The sequence below is a fragment of the Oryzias melastigma genome, linkage group LG12 (assembly GCF_002922805.2).
Source record: "Oryzias melastigma strain HK-1 linkage group LG12, ASM292280v2, whole genome shotgun sequence".
Classification (NCBI taxonomy): domain Eukaryota; kingdom Metazoa; phylum Chordata; class Actinopteri; order Beloniformes; family Adrianichthyidae; genus Oryzias; species Oryzias melastigma.
Genome location: NC_050523.1, coordinates 24312121 through 24332437, shown reverse-complemented (window position 1 = coordinate 24332437; position 20317 = coordinate 24312121). Strand labels below are relative to the sequence as shown.

Below are 20317 nucleotides of genomic sequence, written 5' to 3'. Positions count from 1 at the left end.
CTGAAATCCTCAGACCAGCTCATCTGGAACCAACAACCACGTTTAAAGTCACTTCAGTCACCGTTCTTCTCTATTCTGATGCTCAGACTGAATTGCAGCAGATCATCTTGACCATGTCTACAAGTATAAATGCATTGAATGGCTGTCATGTGATTGACTGATTAGAAATTTGTGTTAACAAGCAGTTGGACAGATGTGTCTAGTAAAGTGACAGTGTAATTTTCGTTAGCATTTGAAAACTGAGACGACATAAACAACAGCAGGAATGGAATCCCAAATGGCTCAAATTCCTATCAAGCTTTTCTCTGAAGTGTTGAGGTTTTTACTGACACACTGGTGGTATCACCATGGGCCCTCTGCTGTATCACTGCTGACAGTAATGCCTCTTGAGAGTTTGTCTGCTTGAGCCACACCATCAGAATGCACGTCTGCCTGCCTATCAAGAGCTCATGTCCTGCAGAGGGTCACATTGACCCGCTGTCTTGTGCATTGTAAGATAAGCTCTGCTGGATGTCCACATGTTTCAGGGTTAATGTCAACTCAACACTTCCTGTGGGTGAACCAACTAACAAGACAAACTGATGCTTTCTGCAGCTTGTCCTCCAACATAACAACAAAACCCTGGTACAGCCTTTGCGGGATCGACATGGTCACATCAAAGTTAACATAAAAGCATGATTCGATGGTCTGACCTGTTCTGATTATACACAAGATGCAAAGCTGAGCTACCTGTGTCTCTCCATACTCAGGTAAACACCCTGATGACTGTACTCTTAGTCCATTGTCTCTGGACCTGCAGAGACTTCAGATCGAGGTAGCAGACACCAGTTACGTGAGGTTGCTGGGACGCAGAACCGCTTGCAGCAGCACTAAAGATAGAGTCAGGGTCTGTTCTGCCACACCGTCGCTGCTGAACCCACATCATTTTCTAAATATGGCAGAGCAGATATGAGGTCTGAAGGAGAGAAAAAAGCTAAAGGCAATAAACCCAAGAGGATCCACGGGATTCTTAAAAAAGCCACATGTAGACTTTGTGTAAACTCCTGATCTCATGAGTTTTGCTGGATAGATAACGCTGGGAGTTGCTGGATTTGTCTATTGTGCCCAGTCTGAGTTCTAGACAGAGCTTTTTCCTCTGCAAGAAGAGTGTTAAGATCTAAGGATGCACACTCTTAACACTTTAATACACGAGAACAGACCAGCTGTGTTTGCAAGTGACTAAAAGATTAATCATTTCTGGAAAACTTCTCACTGGAATCTCAGTGAAACCACAAAGAAGTGACAAAAGCACCAGCTGTTGAGGCTGTAGAAGTCAATGTAACTGGAGGCTTTTTTGATCACAAGTGTTCAAGGGGACATAAACTAATGGCACTGTCTGCACAAATAAGCCGGAGAATATTTTGACCATGTAATAATTGTGTCAATAAGTGCCAATATGAAGACATGTAAACATGAATACATGTCGAATTTAATGCGGATCAGGTGATGGGTATTTGTGTAACAAGGCAATGTGTGGTTTAAAGAGGTCAACATCTTAAATCAAAGAGTGTATAATTATTTAACTTAGTTGGAAAAGTAGAATTTATAAAAAAAAAGTCTCTCAGGGGGGGGCAGTACTTTTAATAAGTCTATGACACCATCAAACATTTTGTTGCAAATTGTCAACGAGGTTGGAAGAAATGTGTTGAGATTATAAGGTGCAAAAACTCCCAAAGATTTGAGAAGAATCCAACGTGAAACTACCAGAAACCCATTATCCTCCAGTGCTGGCATATCCCATGACTGCAGCCTTCCTGGAGAGTCAAGAAGTATGAGGTGTTCAGTCTCAGAGACATGGCCAAAGTAAGAAAAGCTGAAACCCAACCACCTCTCAACAAGACACATACGTTGAAATGTCGAGAAAGGGCCAAGAAACCTCTGAAGATAGACTTTCAAAGGTTTCTTAGACTGATGACATGAGAGTGACTCATGATGAACCGGATGGATGAACTCATGGTTGGATCAGAAACGGACACAAAGCTCCATTTTCACTTAGATGCCAGTATGGTGGGGATGTGGTTCTGGTATGGGCAGGTATAAATAAAGAGGAGTTAGTAGGGCCTTTTTAGCGTCATTTCCACTGAGCATAGCGGTGCTGTCCAGTCCGATCCGGTATTTTGAGCGTCTCCATTGTTAAATGGACCAATTACACAGTTCTGACCTGTACCTCTGGAGGGCCCCCATCCATTATAGGTCCATACGAACGGAACAGGGCGGTTGGGGCAGAGTCGCTGTTTCCACCCACTGATTGGCAGAAACTGATGAGGAAAATATAGCGGTAAGCTAGCAATTCTGGTTTCCTCTTTGTGGCGGTATTCTTCTTCAAACCCTAACCATAATAGCCCTAACCCTAACCCTTAACCCAATCTTCTTTCAAACATTAAATTGCTGTTCTACACGATGTACAAAAAGTAAAGCAAGAAGAAGACGAGCTGCTGGATGACCTCTATTGTTGTTGCTTTTCTAGTCACCACACTACAATGACACAATGACACGCTACCTCTCTACACCACACATGCGCCATGAAAACAAACTGATCAGTGAAAGCGAGGCTTAACTGAGTGGAAACGCTCGCCGAACTAAACTAGACCATACCTTACAACTCCTTACTGGACCGTCCTGTACCGGACCGCTCACTTTAAACAAGGGTTTTGAGATGAAAACGGAATCAACTCTCAGATCTCCTGACAATTTTTAGAAGACTTCCTTCAAGCAGTGATACAGGAAATAGTCTTCTTTCAAGAGAGCATTCATTTTCATGTAAGACAACAAATGCTTAATCTCATGGATCCAAGTCCTCCACTGTGTGACTGACAGGCAAAGGCAATAAAAACTCATGCCATGACCCCTTCTTCTTCACCTGACAGAACCCCTTACAGATCTTTTGGGCTTTTCTTTAGCAGGACATTTACAGACAATTCCAACAGTTCACCTCTCTGAACAGTGGCTGTGGTTGCAAACTGAATGACTCCATAAGTGGAAGACTTGTGACTGTTGTTGAAAAGAAAGATGGTTTTATGGATCACTAACATATTTTTTCTTCATCTTTCATCTAGGATGTTGCCATCAGAACTTCCAACAAGAGTCTAATAACCAGAAGACTCTACGCTAAAATGAGTCTGTCTCAACAGAGACCACGGCTCATTGCTGTTCACAGCTCTGCCTGCGGGTCTCTGCAGTGATCTATACAATAACTGACTGGTTGGGAACAGTTTTTATATTTATTCTTTTTTTTTCATTTAAAGATCTTTATTTGATCATATCAAGATATGATCATATCGTCAAATTATTTGAACATTGTATTTATGTCTGTATTTTGGTGGTCAAACAGCAACAAAGTTCACAGAGAACATCCTGATTTCTGTTGTCAAGAAGAGCAATAATTATAAAAAAGGTCACTTCAATCAATGTTTTCATATGAATCATTCATTCTTGAATTTTGTTCTGGTCCATTCTTGCAACAGATCTAGCCTGTTGGTGTCTGGTGATCCTTTAACTGTTCAGATCAGTGACTGATTGAACTTAATCTACGTCACATCCTTGTTGATGTGCATTGGGCAAGTCAAACGACTTGGTTTGATAACAAATCTCCTTAAGGATTTAGGTCTGTGTTCATGAGGAAGGAATGAGTTTGCTCCAACATTCATATTTTCTGGATGGAGTAATTGTTTTGTTAGATATAAATTCAGAAACTTTCAGGAAACTACTTATCGGGATCCATGTTCTGGGAAAAGTCGAGTTCCAGGGTGAAATACAGAGACTTACACCAGAAAACAAAAGCTTGAATTCTTCTTCCTGCGACAGACTGAAACTGGTTCTGATTCAAATAAGAACTCATCCATCTGGGTCTGTTTGAATGTTCCCTAAAGTGCTAAAAATGCCAGTCAGGGTGTGTCAGGGTTTCCTCTGAATTACATGAGAGCTTCTTCTCAGCAGAAGCATCAAATGCTGCAGCCAACACCAACTCAGCACCCCCACACCAACAACTGCTTTTTCACACGTATAAACTCAAGCCTTGACAGTTTGTTATGTCAAAACTAACACAAATATAGAAACACAAATAACTGCAGATTGGAGAATCTGAAACTTCCCTGAGCTGGAAACCAGTCAAAATCCTGTCTCTGCAGGACAGCACACACCCCTGCACTGTTTGGCTTTTTCAAGAATAAATATACCCAAATAAGGCCAGCAGAAACACCCTGTAACTCAGCCTGAGTATGTGTGCAACCGTGTCAGTAACTGTGGTATTCCAGCTGAATTTCATTATCCTGCAGACGCAGATATCTAAACAGACTCTGCCTGCTCCGACCATGACTGAAACCTGGAGATGGACATAAACAACATCTCTTTTTCTTTACTAACTCAGTTGCTTTGCACCAAAAAACTTGGAATAAACATGCAATGAAAACTGATGCTTTGAATCATCAGAGCCAGCTAACGCTCGCACACACCCAACAGTGAAGTCCAGCTGAGTTTACTTTGGTTATTGAGCTTTTTAAGACCTGAAATACAATCAACCAGTTGAGGTTTATAATTTGTCATCTGTGTGCAGCTGAGACTGTGGAGCTTTGCTGGAACCTGAGCTGATGTCTCAGCTGATCGACACTGTTTCTGACTAAACAAAGGATCAAGACGCTGCGGTTTCTGCAATAACCCCATCCCTCTTCAGCTGGGTCTGATCTCGCCAAAGGACATTCAAGAGGTTTTGTATTGTTCAGCTGCCAAGCAGTACATCCACACCACTCCTTTGTGTTGTTTAGGTACTCTTTCACAGAACTAATATTTGGAATATTTAGATGACAATAGTTAACAATGCTGGGACAGTGGTCTCTGTTTAATGAAGGTTTTCATATGACTTCAGTCCAAACTGATCACGGCTAACTTATGATTAAACTGAGAAAATGTCCTCTTTTATGCACAAACTGATGTCTGAATGCCCTCAGAATACTTGGTAAGGGATAAAAAATAAACTTTTTGAAAGGTGGAGAAAGGTAGCAGTTCAGTTCACTAAAATCAGATCTGTGACGAGGTCAGTTCCTTAAAAACCAGTGTCAGAAAGTCAGTTGTTCAGTGGTTGATGTTGGCAGAGGGGATTGTGGGAAATTGATGGAAAAAGAAAGATCCTGAACATCAAACTGCAGCAGCGTTTCAAATGTCCTCATCTACAGAGCAGAACATCGACCAAAGATTCAGAAGAACTGAAGACATCTCTGAACAAAGCCAAACCGCGTGGTTGGGGTTATGGGGTCATGGACTCTTTCAAAGAGAGTAGATGTGACGCTTTGATGACGATGGTGGACACGATGTCCTCCAGACTGAAGAAGAGGAGGATCTTCATCAGCATTCTGCTGCAGAGCCTGATCTCTGATGGTGTGGAGGTCCAGCAGCACGACAGCTGGCGTGTTTCAGAGCCCCCCCCAACATGTATCAGGGAGGACCGTCTGCATTTCAGCAGTACACAACCACAGAATGCAGCTATCAGTACAACAAGGCTTCATCCTGCAGAAGTCTGTTCTCTGACATTCGTTATATTAGGGATGTAAAAGAGATACGTATCAAAAAATCGATCAATCAACTGCAGTTTTGTTTGAAAACCACAGATATGAACAAGATTGTGCTGGTTAAAATGTATCAAATCAATCAAGGAGTTAATAATCTTTTTTTTTTGGCAAACTGCTGTTTCTCTTTCTGTTATTTTTCTACCGTCTTTTTATTTACATGCAATGAAAACAAAAAGACGGTAGAAAAATAAGCTTGCTTCTTCCAAATCAAGCAATACCTGAATAAATGTCTCTGTCAAAAGCTATAAATTATTATTTATAGCTTTACATGCCATATGAATATAAAATGTTTATCTTTAGCGTTTTCCGTAAAAGAATCGGACTGTATCGTATTGCTAAAAAGTTAGTTGAATCCGTCATGTATCGATTCGTGGAGCATGTATCAAGATGCTTATCGAATCATGTGAGAGAGAAAGATACACACCTCTATATCAATGTTGAGAATCAGACATTTATCATTTTAAAAACAAATGTTCAAAATATCCCAACTTTTCAGCTCTGATCCTAAAATGCTGACAAAGTCAGAAAAGTCACTTTGATTTCAATCAAAGAGGCTTTCTGAAAATGTTAAGGTCTGAACTTAAAGGACAGCAAATCAAATGTTGTCTTTGTTTATTACACTGTATGTGTTAAGGGTGGGAATCACTGGGTACTTCACGATGCGATGCCATACGTGATACATGCTCACAATATCAATGCTATTGCGATACTGTGATAATTGGTAAAATTGTCTCTTATATAGAACACGTGTCGAAGTCAAGGCCCGGGGGCCGGATTTTTAGTTCTATTCGGCCCTCCAGATCATTTATTTTATTGTTGTTAACGGCCTGATGCTATCTTGCACAAAATATATTTTTATGGAGAGTAAAATATTGAAATTTATTTAGGGTTTAAGTTGATTTATTCTGGAATAATATTCCTGCCTTTTTATTATTCATAATCATGTTAAAAAGTTACAGTTTTATCATTTAAAGAATGGCATTCTGCTAGCTTTTTGAAATATTTTGGGATTTACTAAGATTTATTTTTATGATTCTTTGGAGTTTAGCTTATATTTTAGCTACATGCTAGCTAGCTGTTTTGGTTAATTTAGGCTTTTTGTTTTTTAGGCTAATTTGGCATTTAGCTAATATTTTAGCTGGATATCAGCTTCAATGTTTTTGGCTATCAATTTCAGCATCTTCAGCTGTCAAATTCAGCTTACAGCATTCACACTAGCATTATCACAGGTAATGCTATATATCTAGTTAATAATTACGTTAAAAAGTTATGGTTTTGAAGTTTTAAAATGTAGTTTTATCCTGTTCGGCCCGTGACCTAAGGTGTGTTTTGGATTTTGGCCCCCTGTGCGACTGAGTTTGACGCTCCTGTCCTACAGGATCCCCTGACCTATAAAAACAAGAACATGAACACAAAGCAAAGCTGTGGCACATGAACAAACACAGCCATGCTGACAGTGATGATCAGAAGCTACAAGAAGAACACATTATTCACATTCTTGTCCTGTTTGAACTCATTTGAGTTCTGTCCAAGAAAAACATCCACATGTGCACACGTACCCCTGTAATCTGGAATACATGAGCCCAGAAAGTGTTTGTACGCCAGAATGGATGAAGGTGAACCCAGCAGATATAATGAAGATTAACCCTTCAACACCTGAGTCATCTTTGGTGATGCTTAAACACAAAATCTTTAACATAATGAAACTTTTCATCCATTAATATGATCATTCCAGTAGATTGTGAAAGAGAAAAGCAGCACATCGAGCCACTTTTCTCTTTCACAATCTACTGGAATGATCATATTAACAATTGAAAAAAATACAGTGAATCAAAGAACATAAACACTGGAGCTTCAGTGTTAAAGGATTAAAGATGTACTCAGGTAGTCACAAGTGAATCTTTAGAGCCACCTTTGGCTCCTTCACGTTCAGTGGAATAAAAGAACTTGTAAAGGTGAATCTAAGCCCGCCCATCACTCCACCAACCAAAAACACGGCCTGTTTGATATTTGGCAGCAACGTGTTCCATTGGATGTTACGAGAGACATTCCAATGGACGGACAGTTGATGGAGTTGGACACTTGACCCCAAAACAGAGAAGACTGAGTAGATGCTTCAGAGCAGATTTCCAGAGGTGACAGAGTGAGGTGAGGTTACTGCCAACACCTGCCGCCTTTTTCTACACAGTTTTATTTCTTCAGACACAGCTGTGACAGAAGGCAGACCTTTCACAGTACACCATGACTGGACTGTCATACCAAACCACTAAATCCAGCTGCACACTTCAACAACGGCGGAATCTCAGGTGTATTTCTACCTGCAGCATGCGCTTGCAGGTTGGATTCTGACCGCCTTGTTGGACCAGAGACAAACTTGACCAGGTTCATTGCATGTCATGTATTCTGAAACCATTCAAGGCCAGAAACAGACCAGGAGAAAGCTTGTCATGATCAGCAAGTTTTTTGGAATCTCTCAAAAAGACTCAATCTTAAAAAAAAGATTTTTCTAAAAGTGACAAACGTATTCTCAGGTTTGATCTGACAAAGTCATGACAGTTCCAATAATTAAATGTGTATAGTGGTGCTGGGCAGATCAATCCAAAACATCAATAGTATCAATCTCAAGTTGGTATTGCATCGATACACAGATATCAATATTTCCACTCTTGTTTGAAACATTTCAGTGTCTGTCTGAAGGACAGTCTCAGTCACAGTTGATGCATGCAGGAGGTATGCATTGTTCACCCGATCTCCACTCCATTTAAAAGCTGAGTTGTTTTTGACAAGTTACTTTTCAGTTGTTTTTATTGTTCTATTTAAAAGCTAAGAAGTTACAAATTATCTATATTTCTACCAGTAGTTTTTTATCACTAAACATTTTGATTTTTTTTTTTATCAGTTATTTGTTTCATGTGCAAAAAAACATTCGCAGCAATTGAGATTTTGAGGTTCTTGTCACATCATTTACGAAAAATAACGGTAATGATTTTGGCGATATTGACCAGTATCAATCGATACCCAAATGCTTATGGTTGAACAACCCTAATGATGATTATTTACAGCAGGGGTGTCAAATCCAATCACACAAACTGCCAAAATCCAAAACACACCTTAGGCCGAACAGGATAAACATTTACTGACCACTCTCAACTACATTTTTAAAATTTAAAAACAGTATATAAGAATATATATATATATATATATATATACTGCTAGCTCAATTCGGCCGCTTAAGATACTAGTGCTGATAGCTGAAGATGCTGAAATTAATAGCTGAAAACACTGAAGCTGATAGCCAGTTTAAAAATTAGCTAAATGCCAAATTATCCTTAAAAAAACACTTAAGTTAGCCAGAACAGCTACCAAGTAGCTGAAATGTTAGCTAAAACTCCAAAATAGCCTAAAAAAATCTTAGTAAATGCCAAAATAGTCCATAAACCTAGCAGAATGTGAACTTTTTTTTTTTACTTTAAAAGCGTAACTTTTAACATAATTCTGAATGAAAAGGTAGGAATATTATTCCAGAATAAATCAACTTAAACCTTAAATAACTTTCAATAATCTTATTATCCATAAAAATATTTTTCGTCAAATTAATACAAGTTATAAATGAGTACAAGATAACAATAAAATAAAATGATCAGGAGGGCCGGATATAATCATCTGGAGGGTCGGATCCGGCCCCCGGGCCTTGACTTTGACACGTGATCTACGGGATGCAGGATGTCAAACTTCTTCAAAGACTCAGATTAGTGTCTGAAACTTTGATTTTTGCGGTGTTTTCTCTAACCCTGGACGTCCCATCATGGAATCAGACAGAACCATCTTTCTGGAGGTTCAGTCTGATCTTTCCTCTCCGTGATGTTGCCTCCTGAGTTACCTGGAAGCAGTGAAGGATCCGCTTAATCACGTGTGAGCAGTATGAACAGACTCTCCCGGTTTTAGGTTTCGATTGTTGGTGACCCTGTTCCTGAGCGGGCGACCGGAATACGGACACTCAGCAGCGGCAGAGCGGTCACCTGACCTTTACCCACAGCGGTTTAAGGCAGACCTGTGGGAGACTCGGGTCGTCTGGAGTCACGTGCAGCACAGGTGGAAGGTGCACGAGCGCGGGGCTCTTCCTGCTTCCTACCTTGGAGATGATCAGCGGCTCCCCGTGCTCCAGGCCGCCCTGCAGGGTGAAGCCCCACGGCGCTCCGCCCTGCAGCAGGGCCTCCACCAGCACCCAGCCGCTCCCCTCACCCCCTCCGCCCGCCATGGCCGGGCTGCAGCGGCGCGCGCGCTCCCTGCGCTCCGCGGAGAGGAGTGGCGGAACCGGAGAGCAGCGAGCGGCGGATCCTCTTTCATTGAAGACTCCTGTAGGAGGAACGGGGGGGCAGCAGGACACCGAGCTGCGTTCCTACAAAGTGCATTCCTGCAGCGCTCGATCCCCGCCGGACACTCCAACTACTCCCGCAAAGTGCGCCGCGGCTGTCCCGCAGGAGCAGAGAACTTTCCTCAGGCGTAAAGCTGTCCAAACCCCGCAGAATCACGGCAGGTCAGCGCATGTCCGATCCGCGGAGCCCCAAACTCTCCCCTCTCTGCCCGTCTCTCCTCCGAAAATCCGTTTAGCATCACAATAGGATTGACTGCGCCTCGCTGAGCACAAAGAAAAGGCGCAGAGGAGGAGTGGAGCTGGGAGAGGAGGAGAGAGGAGGACAGCGGCAGGAAGGCTGAAATCTGTCAACAACTAATCCAAGAAAAGGTGCAGAAAGTGGCAGTAAGTGGAAGTGGCAACAGAGTCCAGGTCTGGAGCCCTTCAGACCACATCAGAACTCCTGCTGGGTCAAGTCCACCTCTGGTTCAGACCAGCTGCAGCTGACACAACAGGAGAGGTTTGAGGAGCACTTTGAACCAGATGTGAGCATGTCTCCTTCTCTCCAGGACACTCGTGTCAGAGTCAAGGCCCGGGGGCCGGATCCGGCCCTCCGGGTAATTCTATCCGGCCCTCCAGATCTATCTTATTAATGACCCGATGTTATCTTGCACTTATTTCTAACTAGTATAGTTTTGACCAAATATATTTTTACATAGAGTAAAATATTGAAAGTTATTTAAGGTTTAATTTGATTTATTCTGGAATAATATTCCTGCCTTTTTATTATTCAGAATTATGTTAAAAAGTTACGGTTTTAAAGTTTTAATAATTTAGTTTGAGTGTTCAATAAATGTTAATCCTGTTCAACCTACGGGTGTTTTGGATTTTGGCCCCTTATGTGATTGAGTTTGACACCTCTGCTCTAGGGCAATACTGAGCATTTGGGTTGATCCGATACCAGTCTATATCGACGATATCGATACCAATACTGATATTTTTTGTAAATGTTGTGGATCTGACACAAACCTCAATATCTCAATTGTTTTTAATCACCATGAATGTTTTTTTTAAATTATTATTTAAATTCATTCAATTAAATAAATAAACATAAAAACAGGTTTAGGAAATATTTTCAATGAAATGGAAAATAGTTTATTAAAATTCAAACTTCTTGAAATTGAAAAAATTAAATGTTCAATGATTTAAAAAAAACAAATTGTAGAAATATAAATAATGTGTAACTCCTAAGCCTTTAAATAGAATAAAAACAGGTGTAAAGTAGCATGTAAATAACACGGCTGGGTGGTTTTGCAGATACAGGAAAGTTTTGAACAAGAGTGAAAATATGGTTATCTGTGGGTTGGTATCGATCCGATACCAACTTGAGATCGATGCTATCGATATTTTGGATCGATCCGCCGAGCACTACTTCTCTCAAGGCTGGTGCATGTTAGAAAATCAGGTTGTACATGTTCTTTCTCTGGGTTTTACCTGCTTCATCTGCATCCTCTTTGAGATCAGCCATGACCTTAAAAACACAGAGACTTTGACTAATTGTGCCAGTTTAAGGAAAAACTCTTTCTTTTGTGTATTAAATGTATTTACAATGAAATTGTTAAGGAGTTTTTCCCACAGAGGCTTCTGGAGACGATTGAGTTGGGATTTCTCTTTGGAGATGCATTGCTGACATATCAGTCAGACTCAGGTGATGCTGAACCTTCACCTGTTCTGCTGCATTCCGGGTGCTGTCCACCTGACAGGATAATCCTGGGTCACTCACTGAGGTTTAATAAAGACTACAGCCGTCAGGACCATGTCAGAATCTGAAAAAATGTAAGTGATATCCACAACACCTGTGTGAACTTTAGCAGCCCTTGTGATGTGACTAACAAAATGACTTTGACCCTTTAACACCTGAGCTCCAGTGTTTATGGTCTTTGATTTGTTGTAACTTTTCCACAATCAAGGTAATTCCAGCAGATTCTGAAGGAGAAAAGCGGCTCGAAATCTGCTTTAATTACGTTGATTGTGTTAACGATTTTTGCATTGAAGTGTCACCGGTGATGCATCAAGTGTTAAAGAGGGGTGTCAAAGTCAATCACACAAGGGGCCAAAATCCAAAACTCACCTTAGGTCGCGGGTCGAACATGATAAACATTTGTGGAACACTCTAAAACTACATTTTTAAAACTTTAAAAACATAACTTGTTAACATAATTTTGAACAAGATGTATAGTATTACCTGCAATAATGCTAGTGTGAATGCTGTAAGATGAATTTGGCCGCTGGAGATGCTGAAATTGATAGTTGAAAACGCTGAAGCTGATAGCCAGCTAAAATATTGGCTAAATGCCAAATTATTCTAAAAAAACAAAACAAAACAAACAAAAAAAAACACTTAATTAGTCGAAACAGCAAGCATACACCTGAAATATTAGCTAAACTTCAAAATAGCATAAAAAACTGAAAAAAGCCTTTTAGCCAAAAACAGCTAGCATGTAGCTGAAATATTTCCTAATCTCCAAAAAAATCCTAAAAATAAATTTTAGTAAATTCCACAAAAAGCTACCACAATGCCCATTTTTCAAACTTTAAAACCATAACTTTTAATAATTATGAATAATCAAAAGGCAGGAATATTATTCCAGAATAAATCAACTTAAACCTTAAATAACTTTCAATATTTTACTCTCCATAAAAATAGATTTTGTCAATATTATACAAGTTAGAAATAAGCAGAAGATAACATCGGGTCATTAATAACAACAAAATAAAATTACCTGGAGGGCCGGATCCGGTTCCCGGCCCCTGTGTTGAAGGGTTAATTTAAAGACCCACTCCAATGAAAATGGTGTTTTTAAAATGTTCTCATTTCTCTTGTGATAGGACACATATAAAGAGAATAAAGATTAAAAATGTGTTTCTGAGTATTTATTCAAATCACCAGGAGCAGAGGAAAAAATTAAATTTAAATTAGCTTGTAGCTGTGATGTAGACACTAGGCTGGATTGGCCAAAGTCTTTCTGCTCCGCTCCATTCTGATCATCCACTTACAGACTAATAGATCCATGAACGTCTGTTTTCCTCGTCTGAGCTGGAATGTGGATCTGAACTGTGAAGCTAGAATTAAATGATATTGCTGCACTGCTAATGTTAGCTTGGGACTATGAGGGGCTGTAAGTTAGCAGGAGAGAGTGTAAACAAAAGGATGATGGGAAGTGGGGCCAGGTTTACTCCACACCAGCTCAGAGGTGAAATTCTAATAAACTCTTGCTGCTCTGCAGAAACTATGGCCTAGAAATGACAAGTTTTTGGATTTTGCATCATAATTAAGACCACTGAGAACCATTTAACAATTCATCAATAAACTGCAAATGAAGGTCCAGCACTTTTATGAACTTATAATCCATTATTAAACAAACTTAGATAGTTACATCTACCTGGAGCTAAACAACAACTGAGCTAGCAAACCTCAGTGCCCACAACTCATGAATATCAGACACATCCAGCTCTGGGAAACCTCGTGCATCGGTGTGCTGCGTGTGTAAGAACCATGTCACATTTGTAGAAACTAGTACTCATTTTTCACAGCAGTTCCAGTGTGAGCATCCATGTTTTTGGAAACATGACAGTAGAGTGTGGTGCAGCCCAAAGCGTTGAGTCTGAGGAGCTGCAGCAGGACATCCCATAATGTGCTCAATGGCCTCTATAGTCAGAGCATTTCCTTTTCTGAGCCGTTTCTGTTGGCACACGTTTCTGCTCCGTCCCTTTCCGTAAAAGCGTCCGCCCCTCCCTGAGCGTGGCCCCCAGGAGTCCTGCGCTGATGTCTTCATAGTTTAGAGGAGTTTCGGTCAGATGACTGATGCTTTTCAAACCTGTTTCTTTGGGAAGAAAGATCCTGCTGCAGGTCACTCCTGAGGTCGGGACCTGAGGACAGCCTAAACATTGGGAGTAGATCGCCCTCTGGTGGTAGAAATGAGCATCAGTGAAAGCAGTTGATGCGTTTCTGTGGCAGGGGTCTGCAACCTTCAACACTTAAAGATCCATTTGGGTCAATATCTCACTGACAGCATCCCAACAGGAACCTCAAAGGTTTACTTACTTTTCAGGAAAATAATAACTATGAAAAAAAACTTCTTTGGGCAAAATAAAATGATTTTTTTCCCTTAAAACTTGAAATAGTTTATTTTTGTCATGTTCATGTTTATTCTTGAATGCCAGTTGAAGCAGGAGAGCCGGGGATGTACACCTTTTGTTGACTGCTTACGCTGCAATGCTTTCAACATCTTTGATCGCTCTGATGTTTGTAGATTGTTTTGGCTTAGTTTACCTTTTTATACAAAGTGATAATAAACGCTTCATCATCGCTTTTATCAACACTTCACCATAGCCTCTAAGGTTAAAGCAATCACCACAAATAAACTAGAAAAGTTGCACTACTTGTGATAATGCTAATAATGCTAGTGCTTTTCACTGAAAGTAGTCACTGAAGATACTGAAGCTTTATGCTGAAAATGGTGACGCAATTGACTAATTGCTGCAATGATTGACTGAAAATGCAAAAGCTATTTGCAAAATGTTAAATTTGTTAAAAGACTGGAAACGTCATTAAAGACCTATGAAAGAGCGCTGAAGATGACCTAAATTCCTGAAGAAGTTTGTAGTAAAATTGCTTAAAAATCTCTAGCACGTGCCAATTTCGCAAAAATATTAACTTTTGCTTATTCATTCATTTTCTTGGCTGCTTTGTCCCTTTCGGGGTCGCGGGGGTGCCTGAGCCTAACCCGGCTACTGACGGGCGAAGGCGAGGTACACCCTGGACAGGTCGCCAATTTTAATTTTAATTAAACTTCAAATTAGGATTAAAAAATCCTCAGTGGATGCCAAATTAGCCCCCCAAAAATCTAGCACATTGCTTAAATACTAGCCTAAAATTCCTCAGTAAAGTAAACAGGTGAAACGCATTAGCATGTTGCTAAAATATTAGCCAGGCTAAAAGAAAATTTTAAATTACTATAAAAGATGAAATAATAGTCCATGAATATATTTAAAGGCTTGTTGATAATCTTCTTAAAATGTTGAAATTTGAAGACTCTCATTTATTTCCTATGTATCCCTTCTTCCCCCAACAGAAAATGAATGGAAATTCATGACCAAAATCCTCCCACCGAGCCGCCATCTTGAACTTTTATTTCGACTCTTTGATCTAGTCGCTGAAAATGTCACGTACCCAAAGCTGGTCCCCGACTGGTTGAAGCGCTGCGTCAAGCTTGCTGCACCCGCCGCCAAAATTGCGCCGCGGCATATCGCGTCTTCACATTGAGTTAACATTGAAGCTGGCGCCTTCGCCAGACGTGCGTTCGGTATGAACGCACCATTAGAATCTGCTGGAATGATCCTGTTAACGGTTGAAAAGTTGCAGTATGTTAAAGATTTTGTGTTTAGGTGTCAGCGACGACGCCTCAGGTGTTAACGGAACAGACGTGAAGCCATCACACTTTTTATTTAGAAATGTTCGTTCAATATACAACATGTAACAGGACATTCTGAAGAGTTCTTAGGCCATGGTTCCTGATTGTGACAAGGCACTGAAATAGATTTATGGAGGATCCATCACTCCTCACTTTTTCCTCACAGTTCTGAACTGCTGCTCTTCCAGGACAGGATGACCAGTTTCCTCTGCTGCCGGCTCTGATGGTCTGCAGGTCAGAGGCACACCAACTTGACTTTAGTCTATGCATTTATCCCATATGACCGTCAGACCCAAAGAATCTGGTCAAAGGTTTGGTTCCGTCTCTGATGGGCTCACAGAGTCCAGAGCAAACATTTAGGGTTTGATTCTTTTTGGACGTTTAACAAAATAACATCAAGTAGCAGCAGCCCTGCCCCCCCAGAGTAATGGTCCACTGCAAACACTTTGGTGGTGATAAAAAGTGGGAGGAGTCTCACTACCCATCCTCCACCACGCTGTGAATCAAGTCAATGATCTTCTTCTTCAGCTTCTTGACTTTCGCCGGCGGCATCTCGTTCAGACACTCCTCCACGTACTTCAGGAAGCCAACATGCGGCGACGCCGTCTGGTTCTGGCACACCGTCCTCATCATGTCGAACAGCTCGCCGGTGCAGTCCGCCTCCGGCTGGCGGGCCCGCTTCCTCCCCGGACCTCTGCTCTCCGTGTACGAGGAGGACGAGGACGGCGAGGAGGACAGCTGGGAGTCTGGGAGGGTGGATGAGGGCTGGGCTTGGAGACCCGTGGTGTTTGGGCTGCTGTCGGCTGTGTTGTCAGGGTGGTACTGCGGGGAGGGGGGGCTGTCCAGATGCTGCGGCTCCAGGACGTGGAGGTCTTCAGACGGCTCCTTCTCGTCGCAGGAGTCGCACAGGAACATCAGCTCGTGGTAGTGCTTCCACTTGCAGAGGTAGAAGTCCTCGGAGCCGCAGGTTTTGTTGGAGCTCACCACCTTGTGTTCCCGCTGGAAGACGGTCCGTAAGTTCCTGAACTTCGTCTTTATGTCTTCTACTGAGGAAGCAGAGCGACAAAGCTGTCAGATGTACAGCAGAGAAGTTCATGAAACCCTGACCCAGATGACAGAACCAGGAGTTCTGTTGGACCAGCAGAGAACAGAAATGTTTCACATGTAAACATTCGTACTGGTTTGTCTTGCTGATGTAGTTCTTTCATCACAATGACACAAATGTCTTGTAGCATCTGAGTAGCAATAATCTGCCAGTGCAGTGGTCAGGTTCACTTTTGGGGGTTCCACTGATTTTTTTCAGTGCCGTTTCACATGGAGCTCTGGACCCCACGTGACTCCCTGAAGTCAGCCAACCATTTTGTCAGCAATATGAACAGCGCCGCCATGAGCACCACTGATGAAACTTTCAAGATATCTGAGTATTCATGTCACTTTGATACACATGACATTGAGCTTTATTTAAAAATATAAAAAATTACCAACCTGATAATGTTCCCGGTGTGCTTTTTAAAAGCATCTCTGCTGAAGAGAACGTCCCAGATCTATGCTTTCCAAAACAATAAACTTCCCATCATCCTCCACAGGGGACTCTAAAGTTTACAAAATCCTGGAGGATTATAGATGGTTTCAATCTGGGTTTGGAGTGAACATTCAGCTGTGGAATCTTCAATCAGTAAATTGCAGCATCATCAGTGGAAATGTCAGCGTTATATTCCAAGCAGCTAACGGCAGCATGGCTAGCAGTAGGGTCTGAGTGCTGTTTGTTGATGCTAGCTCAGCTAATGCGCCTGGTTGCCATTTTTCTTTCTCTCTTCTCCGGAGATGGAAGATGGTTGTGTTAGGGAGCGGAGCCGCCATCAGAGTGTGAATGTGACTGTAAAGCACTTTGGGGCTTAAAGGAAGAAAAAACAAGTATATGCCATTAAAGTGATGGGGAACATGAAGGCTGATCACATGGGACGGTGAACTGTGGAATAAGAAATGTTAACACATGTAATTTGGTATCAATAAGTTTGTGGTCAATAGTTTTGGATTTGTCAGTAAAGTGTTCCTACTGCTTTTATGAATTAAATTAAAGCACTCTGGACCTGATGTCTTTCTCCTGATTGTTTGAGAGAAAAATACCCCTTGGTGGTGTAAAAGTAAAGGTTGGAAGTGTGTTATAAGAAAACTTCATGAAGCCACTTTTTAGCAGTATTTTGATTGGGGCTTCAATGTAAACGCATGATATTAATAAAAAAAATGAACCTGTTAATATTTATTAATGCATATGAACGTCAGGCTTCCACAGCATGTATCCATTTCTGACAAAGCACACTTCAACAAACACTGACCCGCTAACACCACGGTCACAAGAGAAGTAATATTCTAGACCAGGGGTCACCAACCTTTTTGAAGCTGAGAGCTACTTTATTGGTACTGAGTCATATGAGGGCTACCATTTTTTTGAAATAACAAATTTTGCTTAGCTATAGTTAGTTATACATTGTTAATAATGAATAATGCTACTTCTCTATGTGAAGAAACTGATTTCTCATCATAATTATCAACAATGACAACAAGCTAAGAAGCAAAAAACAATATTCAGCACTTTATTCATCTCAGTAATTGTTACATTTTCAGACGCAGCTCACAAGTGAATTGTGATCAAGAGACCTGAAGGGTCCTTGACAGCTACCTGCTGCCCGCGGGCACCACGTTGGTGACCCCTGTTCTAGACATTTTTAGTACTTTTTTAGCACGTTGTTCTTGTTATTTTTCGGTTAAGATAACTTTTTCACAAAAGTGGACTATATTTTTTCTTCTATAAGTATTCATTGTGTCTGTGTGTGTTAGTGGAGGGAGGGGGGTGGGGAGGGGGTGGATTGGCTTTCTCTCTTTTTATTGATTGATTTTATTTGCTTGTTTCTGTTTTTAATTGTAAGGCGGTTTGAGCAGCACAATAATGAGAAGGACTCTTTCATAAATAAAGTTGGAATGATTGATTTGATTGGTGGTACGGTCCGTTGTCAGGGTAACACGAGAACCCATCGCTGGGCTGGCAGACCTCGACTGGAGCAGCAAAGAAAAGCGATATAAATGCTGATGGTCACAATAAGTTCAATAAAGCATCAGATCAGAGAGAAAGCTCACCTCTTACTGTACTGCTCGTTTATGTCCAGATGATGAAGAACAGTTTGTTTTAAAGAAACCCGCGCATTGATACACTACATTTGGGATATGTGACCAGAACGTCATTTTTAGGTGTGCACTAACACCCAGAAGCCAATCAGATTTGAGTATTCACCTGGACCACTGAAAGTCCAGAAACACAATGTTTGTTTCAGTATCTTTGCTTTCTTGGAGCAATCCTGCAGACATTAAAGTCCTTAGAGTTCTGCATCTTACTGTTGATGTGATTTGTGTTCATAAATTACACTGCTGGGATATCTGAGTTAATACTTTACAAATTAAAACATTTTAGACAATAAAATGAAGGAAACATTCCTCTCTGGACTTTTTTGTGTTAAAAAGCTCCATATTGTTGAATAAAATGAAACTACTTCAACAGAGTGATTAACTTTGACATTTTCAAATTTAAATAAAGATACTTTAAAAATGAAGCTTTCTACAGCAATTAGTAGATTAAAGTTGATTAATCAGATTCACTAACTGCAGGTCATGATTACATTTTGTCAAATGTAGCTGATATGTATTTGAAAATGTTAGTATATTAATACAAATCCATCATCGCTACAAAGCACCTGAGGTCAAAGGTCATGTGTGGAGGTGGCTTGAGAACAAGCTCACCATGGCAGATACCTGTGAACGCCACCGGCTCGTTCTCTGACAGGAGGCGGCTGAGTGTCTCCAGCAGGCTCTGCCTCAGCAGACGGTTCTTGTAGTTTCCAGACTTGTGGTTCCACAGGCAGGTGTGCTCTGTGAGGACAGAGAAGCATGCTCCATTAACGTGCAGGACTGCTAAAGATGAAGCACACACTGGAACAAACAAGAAACAACAGAATATAAACCTGTGATGCCAATTCAACAAACACACGAAAGTGCAAAATAAAAAAAGAACCATCTACTAGATCAGAGGAGTCCGAAGTCAGGCCTCGAGGGCTGGCCTCCAGCTGGTTTTCCAGAAACTCTGTCTTATCTGCTGCTGATGACCTGATCAGGTGTGTCTGGCCAGTAAGGAGCTTCAATGGCAGGTTGGTTGGAAAACATGTAGGACATCAGCCCACGAGGACCGACTTTTGACACCCCTGATCTAAACTCTCTGCACAAATCGAGTTTGGCCAAAAACAAGAACATCCACCTCTGTTCATGTTTCCTTCCTGAGATGTGAAAACACCAGAAGACATTTGCAGAAAGAAAAGTTCTCAAGAAATGAGTAAGCAGAACAGTTTGATTCACCAAATCACAGGACGAAGTGAGGGATGCTGAGCACACTTAAGACGTGGGCATGCTGTTTTTGGTGTTTTTAACATGTTCTTGAGGAATCTTTCTGATGATGGAGGACATTTATTGAGAAAATTAAGAGCAAAGTTACATTTCTGAGTATTTCTTTGTTTAAATTGTTGTGAATCAGGAGCAGATAAAAAAAATAGGAAAAAAGGTTATTTATTTGTGAGACACAAGCAGGAGAGCATGTAAACAGAGAGCTCTCAGCAACAGGAAGGGGGAGGGGGGGTTGAGCTTCTCCACGCTAACGGTCCCACCACAGGAGTGAATGAGAAATTCCCTCCTGCTGCTCTGCAGAAGTTAAGTCCAAAGAAACCAACATTTGTTTTTTAAAGATTGGGTAAAACAGCATGAGGGGGCCCAAGCCAGGGTCTCATTGTGCCGGTCCCAAGCCCAGATAAATACAGAGGGTTGTGTCAGGAAGGGCATCCAACGTAAAA

The 20317-nt window shown here is 41.2% G+C and overlaps 2 protein-coding genes across 5 annotated transcripts in view; both read right to left on the bottom strand.

Annotated features, from left to right (window-relative positions):
* The window catches only part of shroom3 (shroom family member 3), a 72580-nt gene extending 62162 nt beyond the window's left edge, over positions 1 to 10418 (bottom strand). Inside the window, exon 1 of the mRNA XM_036214621.1 lies at positions 9733 to 10418. Within this exon, the coding sequence (XP_036070514.1) occupies positions 9733 to 9858 (126 nt within the window). The 5' untranslated portion in view covers positions 9859 to 10418. The remainder of the gene's footprint in view (positions 1 to 9732) is intronic.
* Positions 10419 to 15441: 5023 nt separating this feature from the next.
* LOC112144189 overlaps positions 15442 to 20317 on the bottom strand; it is a 14350-nt gene continuing 9474 nt past the window's right edge. The window contains exons 7-8 of one of the 4 annotated variants that reach the window (XM_024268548.2): positions 19221 to 19349; positions 15442 to 16474 (exon numbers count right to left, since the gene is read on the bottom strand). In XM_024268548.2, coding sequence (XP_024124316.1) covers positions 15906 to 16474; positions 19221 to 19349 — 698 coding nt within the window. In that variant the 3' untranslated portion in view covers positions 15442 to 15905. The remainder of the gene's footprint in view (positions 16475 to 19220; positions 19350 to 20317) is intronic. The other 3 variants (XM_024268549.2, XM_024268550.2, XM_024268551.2) reach the window with 3 other exon arrangements.